This window comes from Aulonocara sp. 'chitande type north' Nkhata Bay, linkage group LG10 (genome assembly GCF_057382095.1).
Source record: "Aulonocara sp. 'chitande type north' Nkhata Bay isolate Kocher_YH1m ecotype deep benthic linkage group LG10, A_spYH_male_GT1.1, whole genome shotgun sequence".
Taxonomy (NCBI): Eukaryota; Metazoa; Chordata; class Actinopteri; order Cichliformes; family Cichlidae; genus Aulonocara; species Aulonocara sp. 'chitande type north' Nkhata Bay.
Window position 1 is genome coordinate 30,369,375 of NC_141353.1, and position 24,366 is coordinate 30,393,740.

The following is a 24,366-nucleotide window of genomic DNA, read 5'->3' on the forward strand; positions in this document are numbered from 1 at the left end:
ATTGATTGAGGTGTGAAATAAACCTCAATGGAGTTTGAAAACAAAATGTGGGTGTGTGTGGCTGGAGGATGTGTTTGTGCGGGCGGAGGGTGTTTAGGTGGTGGTGGGGGCGAACATTTTTCTTGTAAAACAAAGATTTTACTTCACACATACTGTGCATGTCGCTTTGAAAAGTTAAAATCTGAACTCCACTTTTTTTGTGCCGGAGTTTGGAAGTAGAAGATGTAGTCAGAAGACAACAAGCTTAATGAATTACACTGTCCACCTCTGCTGCTTGGGGCCTAATAAGCAAACTGATGCTTGAAGCAGTTTAACAAAGAGTTTATTATACACAAAAACTAAGACCACAAAATTATTATTATTATTTTCAGGAAAGTGTTTGTGTGTGAGTGAGAGAGATTAAGAAACTCCAATTTCATGCAAATTCATGAAACCTTGAGAAATGAAAAAGGTAAACTGAGCATGAGCATGATTGACTGGTAAATATGGATAAATATCATGCAATTTATTACTGTTATTTCTTATGTAGTGTGTAAGATATTCGTTGTATCTGGGTGTTAGTCGCAGGGGTAGCAGTCTAAGCAGAGACGTCCAGACTGGCTTTTCCCCATCCACTTCCTCCAGCTTTGTCAGAGTGGTACAGAGGTGTTCCCATGACAGCTGAGACATGTAATCTTTCCAGCGTGTCTTGGGCCAGATAACCTTACCTAGGAGGCATCCAGGATGCAGATGCCCAACCCACCTGAAATAACTCATTTATTCACTGTGCCCACAGTTTGTGGCTGTAGGTGAGGGTAGGAACGTAGATCGACCGCTCAGCTCACTCTTCACAACAAGAAACTGGTACAACATCCTCATCACTACTGACATCGCACCAATCTGTGTGTCAGTCTCACACTCCCACTCGTAAATGAAATATGTTTGAAAGCTTCAGAGAAAATAAATCAATTCTAATAACTTGGGGTATTTGACAGTATTGGCTACCGTTCTGATATCATCGATTGCAGTGGCTGAAAACAGGCTCTACGACAGCAGAAACAAAGAACATGTGTATCACATACGCGACCCGTCATATTAGGGTTTAAACCTGATTCCTTTAATAAATTATAAATGTTTTTTTTTTTCCATTTAATTTGTGAATTGGATGCTTTGGGTTTGAATATTTTCTGTGTGTGTGTGTGTGTGTGTGTGTGTGTGTGTGTGTGTGTGTGTGTGACAGAGAAGCGAAGGCTGGACTTGATCCCAGACAGCCTGTGTAAACAGTACATTCAGACGTTACAGGACGCGCTGTTACCAGACCTGCACAAGAACCTGGAAGACTTCAGGTAGCTGTCATTCAGCTGTTAAATTTATTCTTATAACAAATGTTTAACCTGAATATTTTCCTGGCAGATATCTGATACATGTCTGTGTAAAGTAATATTTCTCTATGTACATGCGCTCGGTGTGCAGACAGAAGCGCAGCATGGGTCTGACGCTGGCCGAAGACGAGCTCTGTAAGTTGGACTCTGAGCCAGGAAGAGACCAGCAGGCCTTGGAGAAAGAATGCTCCTGTGCTGAACACATCCTCTTCAAGATAGAGGATATCCTGTAAGTCTCTGAGCCACAAAGACACCTAGATGTGTATTTTTAACCCCTATGCTCCTTTCTGATTGTATTTTTTTTTTTTTTTTTTTAAACAAACAAAAAAAACACCCACACAGACGTGCATCATGTGATTGTGTGTGTGTGTGTGATTTTGCAGGTTGACATCACAGAGCTCAGAAGAGGAGAAGTGGTAAGAGGAGGGAGTTTTATATTTTATATCATCAGGCAGCTGCAGGATACTCAGTGTGAATGATTTTCGGGAAGTTTTATAGTTTCTGTTCTGTTATGATATTTATAAATCATTGTCCCATCTGTGACTAAATGTTAAGACAGAATATCTCAAACAAAGTCTGTGTGAGCACAGTTTTATATCTTTGAACAAATAAATAAGTCTGTCACATGTAAGATAAAATTAATCATAGAGGTGCTTTACTCACAAATATTTTGACATCAGGGCAAATTTCATTGCTCGAAAATGAAAGTTGTACTGATGCCTCTGATGCCACGTCTCCATCGGCTCAACATCATTCATTAACTTCCCCTGAATGATCTTGTTGGACGTTCTTAAAAAATAAAGGGTGGGTGGGGAAAAGAAATCTTGCACATGGGAAAGAATAAGACAGTCATAAAGCTCTGATACACCATGCAAGAGACCCAAATGCGGAATCTCTTGCCCCCAGTGGTGACATCTTGTACTGCACCCATCACACCACAGCTTTACATTGCAACACACTATAAAACCGTTGTTTGTTGTTTTATGTAGGCCCCCCCTCCCCCAACACTGATGACTGGTAAATGGTTTTCCAGTCATCAGTGTTGGGAGAAAAAGACGTGTGTTTTTACTGCTCAGCTGTAAAAGACTGACGAGATACTGTCGTCCGCCCTGCAGACATGCAAACAGGTGGCGTAGACACATAAGCTTGTGAACGAGGCAACATAGGAGTTTAAAATTGATACTATAGATCCACTGGTCCACCGGTATTTCTTTTGTTTATTGCAATAATATGATGGATATTTCTTTCTTTGTAAGAGATGGTCTGTCTGAAAGAACGTCCGTCTGTTATTAATACTGTGATCATTAAGAGCTGCTGCATAGATGAGAAAATCAGCAGCACGTGTTCTGTGTTACACTGCTACACATTGTGTGTCTCTTATTGCAGGCAAACAATGCAGTATGTGATTCTCACCTACATGAAGCACCTCGGAGTGAAAGTGAAGGAGCATCGAGGCCTCGAACACAAACGTGCTCGCATCACTTTCCTCCCCAGGATTAAGGTGCACACACACACACACACACACACACACACACACACACACACACACACACACACACACACACACAGTAACCTATACAGAATAATGCAATCATTATACAATTCCACTAATGAGTAAGTAGTTAAGTGCATGGTTCAATGGATGGATGGATCTATGGGAAGTCGCTGACTTATCAATTATCATCGATGTTCTTTATTAGCCTTAAAAACCTTTTTTGAGATTTACTTTGTTGTCTTTAAAAAAATAGTTCCTAGATAAACATGTTTTGATTTGTTTTGTTTTGTTTTTTCATGAGAAAAATATGAAGTCTGAGAAGTGGGTGAGAGGAAGGTGAAAATAATAAACAATATAATAAACAATAATAATAATAAACTTTGTCTGGCTGGTCACTTTTGGATTCAGCATTTTAGATTCAATTAAAAGTTAAAAAACACTCGAACATCCTCTGAAGTAGATCGTTTTTTGAGTTTACTGTAGTGCAGTTTATTGATCTTCCACAACTAAGAGCAGAGTCAAATAAACAAAGGCAACGTCAGGGTGTGAGACCTTAAGCACATGCAGCACAGAGACAAAGAGAAAGCTAGGAGCCACTTACTCCTCCTGTCTGTGCTAATTAGCCTTTCCAGTGCGTTTAGCATGGAAACACCTCTCATCTGGGTTACTCCCAGTATGTTCAGCTTGCTTCCCTGTGTATTCTGGCCACTGAATGTATGAGAACCTCCCTTCAAGGCTGTGCTGGGACAGGCAACAGTAGTTTTTCCACACAGGTGACATGTGACTGACATTTAAGTGAACTTCAGAACCGAGAATCATTTACTCCAATGTGTAACCTATAACTATTTCCATCAGTTTCCCAACATCCGCCCCCCTCGGCGTCCGAGCAGAGTGGACCCCACCCCAGGTGAGAAGAAGAAATATATATTTTAACCATGAGGTATTTGCTGGCTTATTGCATAAAGAGTTGTATCTGTGTATAATTGAGGGTGTACATACAATAACGTTATCAATGTAGTGTGTGATACTTCATGCTCATGGGTTTCTGCACAGTCGTGAAAGCTGTGGACCAGATCAAGCAGCGTCCGCCAAAGCTTCCTCAGTCGCCTCTTGGCATCTCTGAACCATCAGACCAGTCCGCCACAAGTCCTGGACGGATCCGCGATGGATCAGATACCCAATTATTGCCTGCCACCACCCTCCCTACACACAGCTCCCCCACCACTCAGGTCTCAGAGGCAGGCGGACAAGAGTCAGAATCCAGTAAGATATTCCAGTTTTTGTTCGTTATTAAATTTTGATAATTTTCTTTTATTTAATTGCCTCAATCTTCCATTACATGTGGGATGAACACAGAGTCACTCAGACACTATCTCTAGTTTCAGTAACATCTACTAAATATCCCTGCAGAATACGGATACTGTTGAATTTGTTCAAATTAAAGCTCCATTCGAGTCATAATTGTTTCATCTTCTCTCCTTTATTCTACAGATGTCTCTCCGTTCTGCATGCAGCCCAGACCAGGCGACAGTGTGCAGTCTGCTGACAACCACGACGGCGTCTCCGGTCCAACCGGCACTCAGTTTGACTTCAGCCCCTCCACAGTGGAGCAGCGGGATGAAGATCAGGAGGCCTTCAGGTAGTTGAAGTTGGGGATGCAGCTTTAAGTCTGTTTTTAAAAACATTTTTGGGCTGTGTGCCACTGTAAAGGAAATTTCTGGATTTAAAGGAAGTAACAGCATACGAATGTACAATTTGAAAGCAAAGAAAGAAAACCAAATTCAATTCAATTTTATTTATACAGCACCAAATCACAACATCAGTCGCCTCAAGATGCTTTATATTGTAAGGTAGACCCTACAATTATACACACAGAGAAAAATCCAACAATCATATGACCCCATATGAGCAAGCACTTTGGCGACAGTGGGAAGGAAAAACTCCCTTTTAACAGGAAGAAACCTCCGACAGAACCAGGCTCAGGGAGGGCGACCCTCTGCCGCAGCCAAATAAAAGTTGTATCCATTTTCAAAGAGTTTTTGCTTATATTGGATATAAATAACCAAAGAGTTGTTATTATTTTTAAAAAATTTAACCTATGAATCAACATATTGGGGTCTTGTTTGTTTTCACTTTATGGTCATGGTTGTCACGGGACAAACCATCTATTAGAAAGGTGGGTTGGGAATTTTGTCAAAATATCCTAATGATACTGATACTTTTTAAATAGTTTATTGTGTTAAATAAAAATTTAAATGCAGTAACTGTTTCCCTTTCTAATGCCACATTTATCTTTATGATAGCCAGTCTCTCTTTGTCTCTTTAGGATGGAGGTACCGGGTGACATCCAGAGTGAAGATGACCAAGGCGGAGAGGCTGAGTGTGAAGAAGATCCTCTGATCTGGCAGGGACTGGTCCCTCGAGGCGTCCTGATGAGCTTAACGCAACAAGAGATCAACCGGCAGGAAGTCATCAATGGTAAATCGCCAATATTACACATTTTTCCAAAATGATTTAAAAAAAAAAAAAGAAATCTGTGCTAATTTTAGCCACATGCATGCATTTGTCCGTTCGCTCTTTAGAGCTGTTCTACACTGAGCGTGCACACTTGAGGATGCTGAAGGTGCTGGACTGTGTTTTCTGCCAGAGGCTGAACAGGGACGGCATCCTTCCACCAGAAGACATAAAACACATCTTTATCAACCTGGAGGAAATCCTTCAGCTTCATGGTAACAATCAATTAGCTGCACGGTAACACATTTCACACATGACTGAGTAGGGGCGTGGCTGTAATTGTGTTAATGAGACACATACTGTTTCCTTCATCTACGGCAGATTTTCATATATTCTAATTGATTGATTTTTGGATTTTGGTCATTTCATGGTCCAATGAAAAATCATTACAGGGAAGTGACTGAAAGTTACTGGATGTTACAATAAAGTAAAAGTTTATAATGTTATAAAAACACTTACAGCACACACTTTGTCCTTGTCACGCTGCCAATGGGCCAGATCATGTAAAAAAAAAAAACTCGGAAATTTCACAGTGACACACACAAATATAAAGCTGGCGTCATAGTAAATGACTGTCCATGGTCCCTTGTAGGTTAAACACGTGTGCTGACATAGTCATGACACATCATTAGTGTTCACAGCCATGCATTTTCCCTCTTAAGCCCTTAACATGAACTGATTCAGGAAAACAGTCACAGGGAGAGGAGATGGTCCAGAGTGGGAGCTATAACAAGAGGGCGTGGTTTTAAATTTCAATCCCAATCCCAAAAAATAAAAACTGAATGGAACAATTACAGATTTTGTTTCTTCATTTTGAGACGTTTGACTACTTTATGAAAAATATTAGCTCGTTTTTATTTGATGGTAGCAATAAGTCTCAAAAAAGTCAGGACAGGGCCGTGTTTACTGCTGCGTCGCATCCCCTCTTCTTTTAACAGCTGAGGAGACCTGCTGCTGGACTTTTTGTTTGGCCTTTGGTGAGTTTGCACTGAGGAACTGAAACTTCTTTTCACTACTTACTTACTTTTCGAGCCGTTTGTTGCCCCTGTCCCTGGTTTGTGTTGCTGCCATCAAATTCAAAATGAGCTTTTTTTAAAATTATTTTTTATAAAATACTAAAAAGTCTCAGTTTTAAGATTTTATATGTTCTCTGTGTTCTAGTGTGAATAAAAGATGAGTTTATGAGATTTGCAAATCGCTGCATTCTGTTTTTATTTACTTTTTATGCAGCGTTCCAACTGTTTTGGAAATGGGGTAAAAAATTTAATTTTGTAAATGTTATGTTGCTAATCAATTAATGATTGAGAAATATGTGAGTCATCACCAAACTGAGCTAGCTGGTGAGTATTTTTGGATGTTTAAAAAAATAAAATAAAATCTTCTCGCTGTGCTCCAGTTTCTATAACAGAACAAATGACTGCAATCAGGAAGAGGAACGAGACGTCTGTGATCGGTCAGATCGGAGATGATCTCCTGGGATGGGTAAGGCTGGCTTCTAGTATCTGTGAGAGAGGACTGAAAACAGAAACAGGGTTTATTTGTATTTTTAGTCATATTTCACCTTCTGCCCAGACTAGATAAATGGTAAAGAGGTCTTCACAATCCCCACATTACATTATCTTAAAGACTTTTGAGGTCCATGTGTCTTTTCCCACAGCATCGCCATCAGGTCAAAATCAAAATTTGGGCAACAATTTGGGTTTAGTAAATAAATACCAGCAAACCTAAAACATTCCTATCAGCCTCAGCCTTTGTGTTTAGTCTTGATAGTGAAATATTATCCTGCTAACACGATAAAGGTACGTGTTCCAGTACCAGTGGTTGAGGCAGTAGTTTAGTGTCTACCTCATCACTTCCCTCTAATATGTTATGTGTAGATATCTAGAAATGGTCAGTTAATGTCCGAGCGGACTTACGGGTGGATGCTGTGATGGTGGAGGTGTCATAAGGCAGAGGAAATGAGTGCAAGTTCTTTGCCTGAATTATCTGGCAGGCCTTGCTTCTTTATTTATATCTAAAAGCGTCAATGTGTAAGTAGATAACTTCTGCTGGCATGGCTGCAGGTTCTCTGTGTTGTTGTTTTTAAAAAAAATATTTTTCAGAGTTGTTACAGTAGAAATCATCAAGTACATCATGCACTCTTAGCACGTAAGCTGGTAATATTTAAGCATTTTATGCTTTCTCTGTGCACTCGCATCCAGTTCAGTGGGGAGGAAGAGCAAAAGTTAAAGAGAGCAGTGGCAACCTTCTGCAGTAACCAGCCGTCTGCACTGGAGCTCATCAAGACGAGGCAGAAGAAGGACCAGAAATTCAACCTGTTCATGCAGGTGGGTGCAAGACTCCCACTGTAGTCTACCACCAGGAGGAAAGTGACTTTGGATGAGACAGATATTGGCAGGCAGAAGAACATTCGATTAAGTTTTAGTTAGTGTGCCAGTTCACAACAATTGTAAGCTCGCATCATTATAGAAAAATATCCAATGAGCCGACATTCTCCAATGAGCTCGCTTTATAGCAGGAAGAGACCCGAACAAGGCTAGGGGAGTGCAGGTACTCCCCCTCACGACTGGCTGTGGGTGTAGGGACAGTGTAGGAGCTAAGGCTCTAGATCAGTCACACGAGGCTTCTAGAGAGGGGAAGAACAAGAACTTGCCTAATTTGACCCAAATTGTATCGGTCTATTCAAAAATCTAAGGAGTTTGGAAAGAAAAGCAACTGGATTTTTAAAGTTTTTTGAAGACATTTCTCTCATCCAAGAAGTTTCTTCAGTTCTAAGACCAAACGGTGGAGAGTCCACTACTGATCATGTGCCCCAGCTCAAGGTGTGAAAAAGGGTGTGGGACAGCAAAATTAAAGATGTCCAGTGGTTTTATTTCTGAACTCCTTAGGTAACTTTGCCCTGGATGACTGAGAACCTACACAGAGACACAGGATGAGTAAGTATCCATCTCCGTATGGAGAATGGATAAGAACGGTGGCACAGTTGGCTCCATATGAGTGACTTACATTCAGTTTATTGGAGATGCTTCATGAGTACATGCTTACTTAGGACCCTTGTACCAAGTGGCTTTTTGCAGCTTAAAGAACTTTTAAGTTACCCAGTAAATGTAACATAAGGGTAGAAGTGACAATACACACTTCATAATTAGAGGAATGTTGGTGCAATGCCCCCCCCCCCCCCCCTTTCTTTTATTTTTTATCTAAATTTTAGGACTTTGATTGAATTTGTTGTATTATTATTCGTTAAAGATTTCATCTATCTTTTGTCTGAACCATGTTTTCTTTTGTTTCTATTTTGTATAACAAATGTCTGCATTTTGGGGCTTAAAGTAGAACATTGCAGTATCCCATAAGCTCGAATATTTCAGATTTTGTTTTATTGTCTCATATAATATCTGTTACAGAGGTTTTTTGTTGTTGACCTTCCTCATTCCTTGCTCTTCTCTTCCTTGTTGTCATTCTTCAGGAAGCTCAGAGCAACCGTTTGTGTCGCAGGCTGCAGCTCAAAGACATCATCCCTGTAGAAATGCAGAGAGTGACCAAATACCCGCTCCTGCTGGATAACATTGCCAAGTACACAGGTATAAATAAGATTTTATACATTTTAGTACAGATTCTGGAAACCGATTACCCTTTTCATTGAGGGGTGTTAAGATTCAATATTGAGGAAGGGTACAAGAGGTGATCGAAGAATAACCACACCGATCCGGCCGGGTGAAGTCAAACGATGATTTTAATGAATACACGCGTGGGAAGACAACTCTGTACGCAGACAGGAAGTAGTCTTCGACTTAATCAAAGCATGAACAGATATTTTATAGCATCAGGGTTTGTTTACTGACGCCCCTTCATGCGTCACAGATACATTTTATACATAGATCAAATCAACATCATCATGACTTTTCACCTAGAAAATCATCTTCTATTTTCATGGCTAGCCCTTCCTGTCTACCTTTCAGTTCTTGTCTTGTTCCTCTTTCTTGCCGAGACACCAAGAAACGGTTCCTCTTTTACCAAGACAATTTTGCAGTTACAGCCAAACATAACTAACCTCTCCTCTAAATAAATCTAATTTAAAGTGTGTGTGTGTGTGTGTGTGTGTTGACCTCACATGCTCTTTGTGTCACCTCTTCACCTACTGTCTGTGTCTCGTCCTCAAATGCTCTTTCTCAATTCACCTGTTGCACTTCTGACCTTTTACCAGACCAGAAGCTCACTGAGACTATGTGTATGTCTTCTACTAAATAAATGTTTTAATCAAGAACCTCTACTTAAACCTTAATATAAAATGATCTGATATATAAGTGTTTTGTAAGCATGTATTGCGATTCCTTCTATGGCTCCAAGTCACTTGCACAATAGATTGTCCGAACATCGCGCCGAACAAAGCTTCCGACCCCCAATTAATTGACCGAGCTCCAACTCTTTAATAAGCACAGATATGCATTGTGTATAAAATAGTCATAGCTGCTTAAGGCCTTCTTAAAGCTATCTGTTACATTGTTAAAGCCTCGTCTTAGCCTGCGGCTCAAAATAACTTCCTGCTTCTTTCTGCATACAACTTCCTGTCAGCCTGCAACTCAGTCTTTCTGAAAGAGACACTGTTTAAACCTTGGAATGCAATATCCATGCTGCAGATTATATTATTAATGCAATGACAATTATTTAACAATAGCAGTAAAATAATTTCCCTCCTCGACACTCCCCCTTTTGACCTCTGGAACACCAGAGGTCACAATACATTGTGTCCTCACGCAGACCCTTCTCTGGTGGTCTCGAACCTCGAGATCTCCAGGATCCTCGCCCCTCCTGTGGTCGCCGAGATCGATCTTCTGCAAAGGAAACAAAACACCTTTCCTGCATCTCCCTAACTTATCCTATCTGGGACCCTTTAATTAAAAACCTGATCCTAATTATCTTCTTAACTTATTGACTTGTATTTATGTATACTCTTCAACGTTACTCATCACTTTAAAATTCTTTTAAGCGCTGGTTTCACGTCCAGTTGCTCGCTCTACTTTCCCTTATCTGATCATCAACATCCTGTGCACAAGTTGTCGCTGCTGCAAGTTAATCTACTCCAAAAGAAAACAACCACTTTAATCAATTAAGTTTAAGCATATAAGCAATTACTCCTGTATACATTTCATCATAGCTAAATGCTGCCTTGAAACAACTCCTATGTGTTAACACTAACTTCATTTTAAAACCTCACATTTCCTATGTTAACACCTGTTTTGGTATAACCTTTTTATTTCATTTTGCTCCCTTAATGTAACAATACCTTCTAATTCTAATGTATCAGACTTAACCAAAATATATGCTTTCCTACCTCTTTGGTCCTTCTTTAAGTTCCGTTAAAAGCTAAATGAATTTAGGGCCTTTTGCCTGGAATCACTACTGTCATGTGTGTTTCTTAACTCTGTGTCTGTAAGCGTGTGCAATCCTTCATGAACTCATATTATCCTCACAGTAGATTGGCTAATCATAGCGCTAGCCAAAGGCTCGTGACCCTCCAGAGACAAATTTGAGCCACAACTCCTTTAAAAGCACAAAATGCAATATGTATAAAATAGTTATAACTGCACCTGAAATACAAAGTTAACATCATCATAAACATCTTATGGTCATCAAAGCAATGGGCAGGGCTGCGACCCAATTTAGCCCTGTCTGCACACAAATTTTAGCCAACTTGTTTTTCAAATTTAGGTTCATCCTCTCTACCTTTCCTTGAGATTGAGGATGAAAGACCGTCCCGAACTTATGTTGCACTCCCAACATCCTCTCTACCTCTTGCAAATCTTTATTCTTGAAGTGAGTACCATTGTCTGATCTAATTCTCTTGGGAAACCCATGCCTTGGAATGTAATGATTGATTAAGCACTTAATCACACTTGTCGCATCTTCACATTTGGTCGCCCATGCTTCGGGCCATCCAGTCAGAACATCCACACACACCAACAAATACCTCACCCCACCTGGGCCTGTATCAATCATGTCGGTATAATCAATCACGACCTCTTCTCCTGGCCTTCCTGGCATGAGGAACTTACCAGCTTCAGGTTTTACTGCTGGCTTTGGGTTGTGTGCCCCACAAATTAGGCACGTTCTGGCCTTTTCCAGTATCATCCTTCTCAAATCAGGATGCCACCATCGGCACAAATTTCTCTCCATCTGTTTCACTCCCACGTGACCAAGCCCGTGAGCCTCATTCACCTTTTGTTCCGCCATTTTGGCCGTTAAAGCGGGACGCCCATCTGGCCCCCTCCACAAACCGCCATCTTGCCAGGCTCCTTTGTTTTCCCACACCCCCTTTTCCTCTGGGGATGTCTCCTCCTGAGCCTGTCTAACTTCTTCCATGCTGTTAGTGCTAACCTCCTCTTCTGGGGTTACCTGCACCAGTTGTCTCTGTCCTTTGTAGCCCGCTGCTTCCTTTGCGGCTTCGTCAGCTTTCTGATTTCCTCTTGCCACCATACTGTCTGCTTGTGAGTGGCCTTTGCATTTTATAATACTTACCTCGTCTGGGTCCTCCAGGGCCTTTTTGTGACAGATGGGTGCATTAGTGGCCGTCCTGAACCCGGCTCCCTTCCACTGAGCCAGTTCCACATGAGCTGCTCCAAACGCATATGCTGAGTCAGTGTAGATGTTCACTCTCATGTTTTTAGCCAACCTCAGGGCTCGAGTTAGGGCTATCACTTCAGCTCTCTGGGCCGACTGTTGTCCCTCGATTTTTCCTTCAACCTGGGCTTTCTTAATACAGTCATGTGGTTCTCCTGACCCCATTAGGTCTGCCATATTTATTCCTTCATGTGTGAATATCAGATTTGGCGCCTCTAAAATTTTGCTGAACCTTTGTTGCGTCAGTGGAGTCATTGTGAATGCCTGTGAGTTCACATAGGCCACTACACTGTGTGTAGTAAGCACTTTCAGTGGGTGTTCCCTCACTATATGTGCTGTTTTCTGAATTATCTTTGCTACTCCTGCTGCGTGTTGTGTGCATGTGGGATGCCTTGCTTCTGTTGAATTTAATCTTATGCTAACATACATAAGTACATCCCTACCTCCCCCTTTTTTCTGAAACAACACACCATTCACAACTCCCTTTGTTTCTGAAACATCAAGATAAAATGCCTCATCATAGTTAGGTGTGGCCAGATCTGTGGCTCTTGACAAATCCTGTTTTAGTGAAATGAACGCTGTCTCTGTGTCCGGCGTCCAAGGCAATTCAGCCTTCAGATTTCGAACACCAACTTTCTTGATCAGGTCCCTTAAAGGGGCCGTTTTACCCGCATAGTTCGGAATGAACTGCCTGCTGTAACCTGTCAAGCCAAGAAAGGAAAGCAACTCCTTCACAGTTCTTGGTTTTGGATGTGTCAGAATTTGGTCTCTGTGTGTGTTCATTAACCCCACTGATCTGTGTGCGATCACCCGGCCCAGGAATGTTACCTCTGGCCGGACCAACTGCAGTTTTTCTTTGCTCACTTTGAAGCCACACTCCGCCAATCTGTTCAACACCACGAGCGATGCTGCCGTACAGGCCGCTGCTGACGGGGCTGCAATAAGAAGATCATCAACATACTGTATTAATTTACAGCCCCCTGGCAGTCGACATGGGGACAATGTCTCATTCAACACCTGATTAAAAATTCCTGGTGAGAGTGCAAAGCCTTGTGGTAGGCGTGTGTACCTAAATTTGCGGCCTCTGTATGTGAATGAGAAAATGTCTCTGAGTGACTCGTGCAGTGGGAGACAAAAGAATGCATTCGCTAGGTCAATACATGTGAACCACTTTTGGTCTTCAGTTTTGTGCTTCTATTATGGTCTGTTAAATGGTATGTCAGACTTCAGCCGGAACAGGACAGGCGAACAGTTAGCTAGACCTACATCTGTGGGCCCTGCGGACCACAAAGTACCAGGCAATTTTGAGAGCTCAGCTACTGCATCAGGATGATCCATTCTTTCCCTGCCATGTATTCTGGAGATTTCTTTATGTTCTAAGATCACTGCATCGTTGGACAAACAAGTTATGCGATATATTTTACATTTTGGTGCATACCAAACGTTTGGAATTTGGGTGCCTTGCCAGCATGCGTTGTCCAGCGCCCGCTTGACCATTGGTCCCAGATCTCTTGGCCCATGACCCTCGTGGACCGCCAATGTAATGTGAGGGGCTGAATCCTCTCCCACATTGTACCAAGGCAGTTGTTCATCAGTAAATTTCACAGCCGCGGCCACACCTTCTGGTCCAACATAAATGTTATGTGTTTGCACATTCCACGTCTGTCCCTCAAGATCAGACTGGAACTGTTCCCGATAGATATCATAATCTTCCCTATCATAAAAGAGTGTAACGTGGAAAGGATCTCGCGGGGGGGAATAGACGGCCAGGCTCATTACCCAGGGTTTCCATAGCTGATAATGTCTCAAAATGCCTTCTTCCACTAGCCTCCCCCAGTAGATTTCGGCAGTGGGTTGTTCAGAGTTCTGGACTAAATATTGAGTCTTTGAAGGTGATCCCAGTTTCACAAGCAGGTCCCTGCCCATGAGATTTTCCAGGCACCTGTCAGGACACCACATATTGGTGCTTCAAAGTCTGTTTTCCCAGCTGTGTCAATGCTGGATCATCATCATTGACAGCATAGGTTCTGCCGTCCCCACGCTGTTCAGTTTCTCCGGGCTCCATCAGTATTGCTCCCCCTCCCAGCCCCAGTCGGCTACTGGGTACTGGGGGGCTGGTGCTGCATTCGGGTTTGGAGCCTGATGTGCTCCCCTGTAAGCAACTCTTTGTCTTGGGCCTCCTCGTGCCTGGGGTTGATAGCCTCGCCTCTGATAATTTCGCTGTGATTCAGGGCATTCTCGGGACCAGTGTCCTTCTGCTCCACAGCTGTAACGGCCAGTCCAAGACACACTGCCAGGATTCCCCGGATTCCGAGCCCTTTGTCCTCCCCTCACGGATCCACCACGCCCTCTCTGCGGTCCACCGGTCCCCCAATTCCCTACGGGTTGACGCTGCCTTGGTGCATTGGCGGGCCAACGATCATCAGGGTAGAGACCCGGATCCTGATCTGACCAGTCAGGCACAGGATCGGGCTGAGACCTTGCCACCATTATTTTCCTTGCGCTCTCTTTATCCTCTTTCTTTCTGTCTCCTGCTTTGTTTTTTGCTTCTGCCAGCTGCAACTTGACCAGCCACGCCTGGGCTTCCTCCAACTCTTTCTTTTGTTTGTTTGCCAAATCCTGTTCCTGCTGAAGTCTGTGGGTCACATGTCTGTCCCACTGCACCGAGTCTGCAACGGCAAAATCTGGGTTCTTTTCCAAGTCAACTGCAACCTGATTGGGCAGCCCTGCCAGCACTGCCGAACGAAACCACGCTCTACTTTCACCCTCCTTCCCCGGATGTATTCCTGTTCCTAACAACCATTGTTCCTTTGCTTTAGCTAAACACTCTCTGGGTGTGTTTTTAGGATCCCAAATAATTTTTGGAATGGCTCCAAAGTTAGGAGTTGGGTCCTTCTCCCGAACTGCATCTGCTAAGTCACTCTGCACCTCATGATATTTCAGGTCATTTGCATATCTGGTTGTTTGAGCTATCTGCTCTACATCTGCTAACCCACCACCCAGCATACAACGTCCGGCCAAAGTGCGAAAGTCGCCCAGCGCTAATTCTTCTCCTTCCCAATGTTCTCCCTTGGTTATTGGTGGAAGTTGTTTAACCAATGCTTCCAAATCTCTCACCTTATAGGCGCGATAAACTGGTTCGTTCTTTGGACCTGCTATCAGAGGCAGACTTAAACCAGGGTCAGGAGCTCCTTGTTCAAAACTCACTCTTCTACTTCTTTTCCTCAAAATTAGGCTTGTACTTGGTTGAGGTTCAGCTCCTCCATCTTCGTCCTCCTCATCGTCTTCTTCTTCTGATGACGTCGCACGGTCTTCATTCTCCTCTTCTGGCCCTCCCTGCATTATTCTCTGCTTTATAACCTCCAATGCCGTTAATGCCTCTATGGACGCACGTAGGGCCTCATGCATTTGTCCATACACTTCTCCTTCAGTTTTTAACACCAAGCTCAGAGGTATTTTATCACCCAGCCCTTTCTGTTGGGATGTAATAAGTTTGCTCACCTCAACCTCCATCGCTTGGCACTCTTTCTCTGCTGATTTTAGTGCTCCAGGTGAAGCCAAACGAATAGCTTTCTTAAGCTGTTCAAGCTGATCCTTCAGAGGTTTGCATCCCCTTTTCCTACTAGGTGTTGCACCCGAGCTGTCAGCCATTCTCTGAAACACAGACTTACCTCTTCCAATGGCGTTGGTCGACTCCACCTTCTTGGTCTAGGTCACCCAGACACGCTTAACTTTCGGTTTCAGTCTTCCTCTCGCTGTTCTCGCAACCACTGGCTCCTCTTCCCCTGCTCGGTGATACACAAAGTTTAACCCAGCACTTTAGACGCTGCCCTCGCGTTCTCAAGCGTTGACACTCAATCAAAATTATTCGCCCTCAAAGTGTTAATATATGACACCAGCAACCCTTATGCGCAACGCGCTCACCTCCGTATACTTACCTCTCCAATAGTTCCTCGGATTAGTGTTTTTTCATTTATTTTAAACCCATTAACGGCGCTGCGCGTCCCTTATATACTTTACAGCAACACACCCTCAAGGGTCCCTCAACTTGTCCCGTACTAATAAGTCTAAAACCAAGAAATCACCTTTATGACATTATGTCAAAGCTTTCTCCATGTTACACAGCCTGCCACAGGTTTAACAAAAAAATCGCTGCCCGAGAAGGCTCCCACATATCAAGGTGGTCGTTTTCACAAACTTCCAGCAGACCCTCAAATAAACAAAAACAACGACCCAGGCAGGCTTCCAGTTCAGCCTCCTCAATTTCTATGCACACTGAAAACTCATGGGGAGATTCTTCTGTCTCCCCGTGTCCTACACAATTCACCTCCAAATGATTCCCTACAATTGAAATTTCAGTGTGGAATGACGCAGAGATTAACGTTTCCTTATTTATTCACTATATGTAACCTGAATTTTCTCTCTCTTATCAAATAACCAAGGTTATCTTTACAATTTGTTATTGAACTACTAATTAAGTTGCTTTTTATTGTGTCAGTGATAAACTGCCCCTAAAAAGTCCACTTTATTGCGTGCTCATTGAGTTACTTCTATCAAAACTATTTAACAAGTTCAATTTACACATACTCATTAATTTGTCACGCTTATTAGTGGCTCATGGTTGCTTAAAGCCTATGTCTGACTTGACCACAGAGTTAGAGCATCATTCAATCCTCCCAGGATGACCACTCCACTTACTCTGCATCCAGTCAGCTCATGCATTAACAACCCTTTTATTTTTTGTTTATGCCTTCAAATCCACCTTAAATCTTCTTACCTAAACGTTGGTTTTAAACACAAACAATTCTTATATTCTATTTTGAAACGCTGTCACCATTCATATATTTACAATGTTATTATTTACTAAGCCAGCATTTTAATCACAGACATTTATCCACATTTACAAACAATAGTTATAGAGCTCAATGACACACAAAACCGAAAGCATAGTCCTCTCATGCGCTCTGCATCAGCTGCCTCATTTGCATGCACACACACTCTTCATCTAAGAATAGCAGCAGGCAGTCAGTGCATTGCTGACTCGACCCACAGAGATCTTTTTATTACAGAGACGTCTTATATTTACAACTGCACAGATTTTAAACCTTTTAACACCTATCGAATTTCGACAAATTTAACATAACCGTTTTTTGCGATCAATTAACCAGTATCTGTCCAACAGTTTCTGGCCTCATCTCTAAAGTCCCTAACTCAATTTAAAAGTGTCCAACACCCAAGGTCCAACCTTTGCTGCCCAAAAAAGCGCAGATTACCGTTCCAAACGGTAAAGTGGTCCAACCACTAGCTATTTTGGAGGTTCCCAAGTTCTCCCCGGTTGCCAACCGTACTAACCCTATTCGCCGATAGGTCAGGGCCAAGCGTCCTCGGCCAGGAGGGAGCGTTACCTCCGAGAACTGCGCTTCCTAGAACCCCCACGGTTCCGTTCTAAAATAATTTATAATACTTTGAAACAACAATCAACACCCGAAACAAGTGTATAACTGAAGCAGGTCCAACCTTATAACCAAAAAATAAGCAAATTCCCTAACATACTAAAATCATTAAGCAGTCCACTGCTTCCCACGGTCCAACCGTATTAAATCCTTACCAGCAGTCCAACTGCTTTAAATCCTCAGATTCTTATCAAAATCAAAACAGACATCCACCAGTAATTTCAGTGAGTAGACTTAAATTTTATCATATCCAATTTGGCACACTTTGGAAATAATTCAACAGGTAGTGCCTTACCTTTTGGATAAGCCGGCTTATGCCCACTCACTTAGACCACTGGAATTCATGTCTGCCCGTCAGACCACCCAAGACCCCGGATTTCTCCGTCCAAACCTCCAACTCTCCCTCCTCAATAACCGGACGAAGCCCCCAAATGTTAAGATTCAATATTGAGGAAGGGTACAAGAGGTGATCGAAGAATAACCACACCGATCCGGCCGGGTGAAGTCAAACGATGATTTTAATGAATACACGCGTGGGAAGACAACTCTGTACGCAGACAGGAAGTAGTCTTCGACTTAATCAAAGCATGAACAGATATTTTATAGCATCAGGGTTTGTTTACTGACGCCCCTTCATGCGTCACAGATACATTTTATACATAGATCAAATCAACATCATCATGACTTTTCACCTAGAAAATCATCTTCTATTTTCATGGCTAGCCCTTCCTGTCTACCTTTCAGTTCTTGTCTTGTTCCTCTTTCTTGCCGAGACACCAAGAAACGGTTCCTCTTTTACCAAGACAATTTTGCAGTTACAGCCAAACATAACTAACCTCTCCTCTAAATAAATCTAATTTAAAGTGTGTGTGTGTGTGTGTGTGTGTTGACCTCACATGCTCTTTGTGTCACCTCTTCACCTACTGTCTGTGTCTCGTCCTCAAATGCTCTTTCTCAATTCACCTGTTGCACTTCTGACCTTTTACCAGACCAGAAGCTCACTGAGACTATGTGTATGTCTTCTACTAAATAAATGTTTTAATCAAGAACCTCTACTTAAACCTTAATATAAAATGATCTGATATATAAGTGTTTTGTAAGCATGTATTGCGATTCCTTCTATGGCTCCAAGTCACTTGCACAATAGATTGTCCGAACATCGCGCCGAACAAAGCTTCCGACCCCCAATTAATTGACCGAGCTCCAACTCTTTAATAAGCACAGATATGCATTGTGTATAAAATAGTCATAGCTGCTTAAGGCCTTCTTAAAGCTATCTGTTACATTGTTAAAGCCTCGTCTTAGCCTGCGGCTCAAAATAACTTCCTGCTTCTTTCTGCATACAACTTCCTGTCAGCCTGCAACTCAGTCTTTCTGAAAGAGACACTGTTTAAACCTTGGAATGCAATATCCATGCTGCAGATTATATTATTAATGCAATGACAATTATTTAACAATAGCAGTAAAATAATTTCCCTCCTCGACAGGGGGAACAATTAATTTTAGTTTAATCATCAAGAACTGTTGGCTATGTTGGTTTTTTGTTCTTGTAGAGGACATTGAGGAAAGGAAAAAGGTGAAGAGAGCTGGAGACTGTTGTAAAAAGATCCTCAACCATGTCAACCAAGCTGTGAAAGAGGCTGAAAACAAACAGGTACACACATTAGAATCATCTATTTAATCATTTTATTTAAAGATATGTGCAGATTCATACAGGCTGAGATTTGGAAGGGTATTTTATGATTTATGTTGTGTCTTAACAGCGGCTCGAGGAGTATCAGAGAAGGTTAGACTTCTCGTCTCTGAAACAGAGTGAAAACCCTGTGATCCTGGAGCTGAAGGTAACAAACTTGTTTTAATCTCTGTTTACCTTGATATTTACTCTGGATTGTTTATGAAGTTCTGCCATGTGTTGTGTTTGCAGAATCTGGACCTCACTAAGAGGAAGATGGTTCATGAGGGTCCTCTCTCCTGGAAAGTCAATAAGGAAAAGACAATTGGTGTGTACACATCAGTATATGACAATACGATTAAAAAGACTATAATATCAGACATTTTTGTAGATTAAATACTTCTTCAGGTTTATTTTTGCATCCAAAATGAGACAGAACTTGTCAGATACACATACAGTTTTATACCACTAGTGTTTTCCTTTCAGAGCTGTACACACTCCTCCTGGAGGACATCATGGTCTTGCTGCAGAAACAGGATGAGCGCCTGGTCCTAAAGTTTCATGGCAAAAACATGGCCAGTGTCGTCGACACCAAGCACACCTTCAGCCCCATCATCAAACTCAACACGGTCTTGGTTCGACCTGTCGCAACTGGTAAGAACCGCAGACAAGTGGAAATGCTTTCAGGTTCGACCACACTGAGCATCTCCATAGTGCAGTGGTTTACTCCTAACAAGCAACGCATCCCTGGTTGAAGGAGTCACAGATCCCATTAGGGGTTGTATCAGGAAGGGTGTCAGGAGACAGGAAAGCTTTGGGAGAAAAAAAGACCAGGGGAAGATGTGCAGTAAATCCCTCAGTGTGGATTCAAACAATACAATAGGTCGCCTGGTCTCCCCTGTGAGCTAAACCATCATTTAGCTCAACATTTTTCTTAGCTTAGATTAGCATTTAGCTAAACCAGTATTTAGCTCACTGAAATAAGTTTAGAACCTTTTTTTTTTTTTTTTTACCCCCATAAACACACAGAGGTAGTGTTATGTTCTCAGTTGTGTCAAAGATGCAGAAGATTTTGGTTGGCATGCCAAATTTCCTCAGCCATTGTAGGAATGACAGTTTTACTGTGAGATCCTAACTGAGGACTTAGCATGCTAACCTTAGCTTTTAACTTAACCTCACAAGTTTCTTTGTTTTTTCATGTCAGTGACATTAGTTTCTGTATATTTTTCTATGTACACACTCTATTTTGAATGTAAATGTAGCTTTTGTGTCATGTGGACCAATCCTTGTTTGAAATTTTCTCTTCGTCAGACAACAAGTCTTTCTTTGTTCTGTCCATGTCCGAAAACGGGGCTCAGATCTACGAGCTGACGGCTCAGACAGTGTTCGATCAGAGAACGTGAGTGTCGCACCAAAACAATGCTCATGCACCTTCATCTGGTCACTTTTAGTCTGTTTCATCCAGCTGTGTCACCTCTGTTGCTCCAGGTGGCAACATCTAATCACACAGTGTGCCGAAGCCATGAAGGCCAAACCCCACAGGAGGGACACGCCTCCACCTCAGTCTGAGTGAGTCTGCTAATGCTGCAGACATTGTCACTGGTATTGTTGTTTGAGTGTGCGTGTTGTTGTTTTTTTGTTGTTGTTGTTTTTTAATTCACTGTTTACAATGTAAATGTGTTTCAGTGCGGAGCAGGATGCTATTAATATCATCAACAATGGGATGCCTAAACTGAGCAAAGATGAGACGCCGAGTGAAAGTATCCGTTCTGCAGGTATCTATATGTGTTTGTCAGTACCAAAAGTACTGATGGATAGATTAATTTATGGCTTTTTCAAATGATATATTAAATCAGAGATGTCAAAATAATTTTACATCATGGGTCACATGCAGCCCACTTTGATCTTAAGTGGGCCGAACCAACGTAACTCCACTGATGTTTAACTACACACACAAGTTCAATTTCAACAATACAGCTCAGTCTTTGTATGTAATAAAAAAGTGCTGCTGTAGTAAATTAATGAAATCTGTCAGCACAAATAAATAAATGTGCAAAATTATAGAAAAAAGCTCTGGTAGCTCATTGTTCATAAATCTTTCCCCCCCTGTGGACCCATTGTAAAAAATAACACTTTCTATGATAGATGATGAACTAAACGGGGAATTTGGTGTGTTTTAATTGTTAGTGTTCATCTTATATTTAATTGCTTTGGTGTAATATGGTGGAGGTAGTAGGAAAAGCTTTAAAACCTATGAAAATATAGTTAAAATACCCAAATCTATGCCCTCCAGCCGATTTGGAGTCTTTGCAAGTCTGATTCTGTTGTTGTTGTCGTTCATGGTTTTCTCTCTAACGCTTCATCACATTTTTTAATTTAAATCCCAGATATGAGCATCTCCGATAAAGTGGCCGCCTCTACTTCAGACATTCAAGATCCACCGGAGAGTCTCAACCCCTTTGATGGATTGAGATCAGAAGATAAAGAAGAGGAGCTGCCGATGACAGACGGGCAGGAGGAAGAGGAGCAGAATGGAGAGGTGGATGAAGCGGAGCTAGAGGCCTTCCTGGACGGGCAGCTGGCGGAGAGACTGCTGCAGGAAGGATCGCGGCTTGGCATTGCCCTTGAAAATGAAGAAGAGCACAATGCTTTTGTCATGCCTTGCTCCAAAGCTGAAGAAGCTCTAAAGACACGTAAGTCCTGATTACCTGTCAGTAGCACTGTGGATAGTTTTGACCCTGAGATGTTTGTTTTTATCATTAAGCTCAGTTTAATTCAAATAAATTCAGTTTTATTCATATAGCCTGGAAACATCCAGGAGAACCAATGCTTAATGGTAAAGAGAATATGCTGACATTCGCATGAGGAAAATGACCGCTGATGTCTGTTTCAGTGGCAATGCTGAAGCAGGCAGTCTTCACACACATGTTAAGCAGAGAAGCAGAGGAGGAAACGGAGGAGAGCAAGCCAAGTGGAGGCCGTGGGAGTCAGTCGAGTCCTTCTTTGCCTGAGAGCCCAGAGGGGCCCTCTGCTACCTGTGATGAGAGCCAGACGTCTGAAAGTTCACAGAAAGAACACCTGCAGCCTCCACCTGAGGCTGCTGAACGTAATGGTACTGCTGTACTCTAGTATTAAGAATTAATGACCAAAATATACTTGCATAACTATCTCACCATCTCCTGATCTGCATCTCCACCCAGGTGGCTTTGTGGTCCTGGATTTCCCCGGCTCTGAGGAAAGCAGCACTGATGATGATGTCGGAGTTGGAAGTGATGTTGGGATCGACATGAGGAAACTGCTGTCTTCCTCCTCGCAGATGGGAGGCGGAGGCCCCAACCTCAGTCGGCAGCTCATGACCCACCTGCGCCTCCTACAGGCCGATCTGCAGTATCTTAAGGTACCTTAGTATCTGAGGTCTGCTTTCTATATTCGCAAAACCTAAACATGGTGGGATGTCTCGCCTCTAGTGAGTCATTTTTGTGATGTTAAATTTACTGGAGTGTTGCCCTAACACACCTGATCTCTATTTTCTCTACCAGCTGTTTGTAGCCAGTGGATGATTTTCATATATCTGCTCTAAAAGCACAAAATTACCATCTGATAGCAATGCTGGGGTGTTTTTAATGTCTCTTTTTACTTGAACAGCAATATTAGGGCCAAATGTTTAATGCAGTAAGTAATATATTACTCATTAGATGTTCAGCAGCTGCCTAACAAGCAGACACAAAAGTTATAAGGTTAAACAAACTACTGATCCAAGCCCAGATGCAGGTTTGTTTTTTAAAGATTTTAAATTTGGTACATAACCATGGAAAAACCTGCTTACTCTTAAACTAAACCAGACTTTATTCTTTCATAAATTCAAGCCTGAAAAAATTATCTGGAGGATGGTTTGCATTTGGATGTGCTCTTCTAAGCAAATGAAGTCATGTTCTCTGTTTGTATTAAGATTATGCAAAAATGTATTTGCCTCCTCACATCTTTAGTTATATTTTCTTTTGTTTTTCTACCCTCTGAAATTCAAATCATTAACTGGCATCTGAGTCTTTTTTACATAACACAAGAAAAACATCTGGATTTTTCCCCAGGTAATGTAATTTAAATGTATTTTTAATTTGTAATTAACATATGTATCTTCTCCTAAATTCTTAAAAACTTTGACACGAAATGTAACTGAATGAACAATATAATCATCATATTATTATAAGTGTCTCAGATAACCTTTGGTATGAACTGGACCATACCACTGGTACAGACCAGTGGTATGGTCCAGTTCATACCAAAGGTTACTATATTCCTTGGTCCTCATCTCTTATTAACAGTAATAAGAGATGAGGACCAAGGAATATAGTTACAGAAAAATATATATACAGAAAAACCTAAATAAGTTGCACAATATTAATGAATTAATTTAATTTTTAGCAATACATTTAAAAATGCAGAATATAGCAAATATCATCCAAATTAAATCTCATATGTGCAAATTAATATTACATATTTTTTTATTGTCAGGTGATTCAATAAACTACTGATTTTAAATATAAATGTAGTTTTCTGGGAATTATTGAATGGTTAGTGCTTTAAAGGCTTACTCCAACACCAGTGTGTGTTTACAGCTGCTTTAATATTTACAGGTAAAATGTCTCATTGCAATCACCATCTCTGCATTAACCTCCTAGGACCTGGCGTCCACATATGTGGACATCACATTTTGGGACGTCTAGACCAAAATACTTAATTTTTCTCTACAAGGGCCTGATATCCACATACGAGGACATTATACTGCCACTGTTCTATCAAAATTTGATACAAATGTCCTCATATGTGGATCTAATTTTTCTCAAAAACAAAAATTAGGTAAAAAAACAAAACAAAAAAATCTGGTAATTCTTTGTTTTTACATTCTTTAGGTCCCAATCAACCCAAATAGCAAAGAAAAATAACAAATGCATGCCATGAAAGAGTTCGGGTCGTAGGAGGTTAAGATAACTTTTTTTTTTCTTCTAAATTCCTGTTTTGACTCCTGCATTTAAGCCCATTTTGTCAGTTTGACTGTATCTGTGTCTGATCTGTGGGCCACAGTCAGTTGTGCTGTAACGATGATCTGCTTCCAGGACATAGAGATGAAGTACAACGAACTGCAACAAACGCACGGCGATGCAGCCACAGACTCGGATGACAACAACGGTGTGTTTGAATTCTCTCGGTCATCTCACCTTCATCAGCTTCACGCTCAATTTAATGTTTTGTATT

At 41.7% G+C, this 24,366-nt stretch overlaps 1 protein-coding gene and 1 long non-coding RNA gene across 2 annotated transcripts in view; one reads left to right on the top strand and one right to left on the bottom strand.

Annotated features, from left to right (window-relative positions):
• arhgef12b (Rho guanine nucleotide exchange factor (GEF) 12b) overlaps nt 1-24,366 on the top strand; it is a 56,227-nt gene that overhangs the window by 28,178 nt on the left and 3,683 nt on the right. The window contains exons 13-35 of the mRNA XM_086309478.1: nt 1,220-1,325; nt 1,453-1,590; nt 1,745-1,777; nt 2,748-2,862; nt 3,712-3,763; nt 3,910-4,119; nt 4,348-4,495; nt 5,183-5,334; nt 5,439-5,585; nt 6,767-6,852; nt 7,572-7,697; nt 8,837-8,951; nt 18,995-19,095; nt 19,205-19,282; nt 19,366-19,441; nt 19,600-19,767; nt 20,425-20,512; nt 20,602-20,682; nt 20,800-20,888; nt 21,501-21,806; nt 22,007-22,225; nt 22,314-22,510; nt 24,228-24,300. Coding sequence (XP_086165604.1) covers nt 1,220-1,325; nt 1,453-1,590; nt 1,745-1,777; nt 2,748-2,862; nt 3,712-3,763; nt 3,910-4,119; nt 4,348-4,495; nt 5,183-5,334; nt 5,439-5,585; nt 6,767-6,852; nt 7,572-7,697; nt 8,837-8,951; nt 18,995-19,095; nt 19,205-19,282; nt 19,366-19,441; nt 19,600-19,767; nt 20,425-20,512; nt 20,602-20,682; nt 20,800-20,888; nt 21,501-21,806; nt 22,007-22,225; nt 22,314-22,510; nt 24,228-24,300 — 2,904 coding nt within the window. The remainder of the gene's footprint in view (nt 1-1,219; nt 1,326-1,452; nt 1,591-1,744; nt 1,778-2,747; nt 2,863-3,711; nt 3,764-3,909; nt 4,120-4,347; nt 4,496-5,182; nt 5,335-5,438; nt 5,586-6,766; nt 6,853-7,571; nt 7,698-8,836; nt 8,952-18,994; nt 19,096-19,204; nt 19,283-19,365; nt 19,442-19,599; nt 19,768-20,424; nt 20,513-20,601; nt 20,683-20,799; nt 20,889-21,500; nt 21,807-22,006; nt 22,226-22,313; nt 22,511-24,227; nt 24,301-24,366) is intronic.
• On the bottom strand, nt 18,933-20,012 carry LOC147321169 (uncharacterized). Its single transcript, XR_015131319.1, has 3 exons — nt 19,570-20,012; nt 19,312-19,412; nt 18,933-19,081 (listed from the first exon to the last, which is right to left on the bottom strand). It is a non-coding gene; the product is annotated as an uncharacterized LOC147321169 (long non-coding RNA).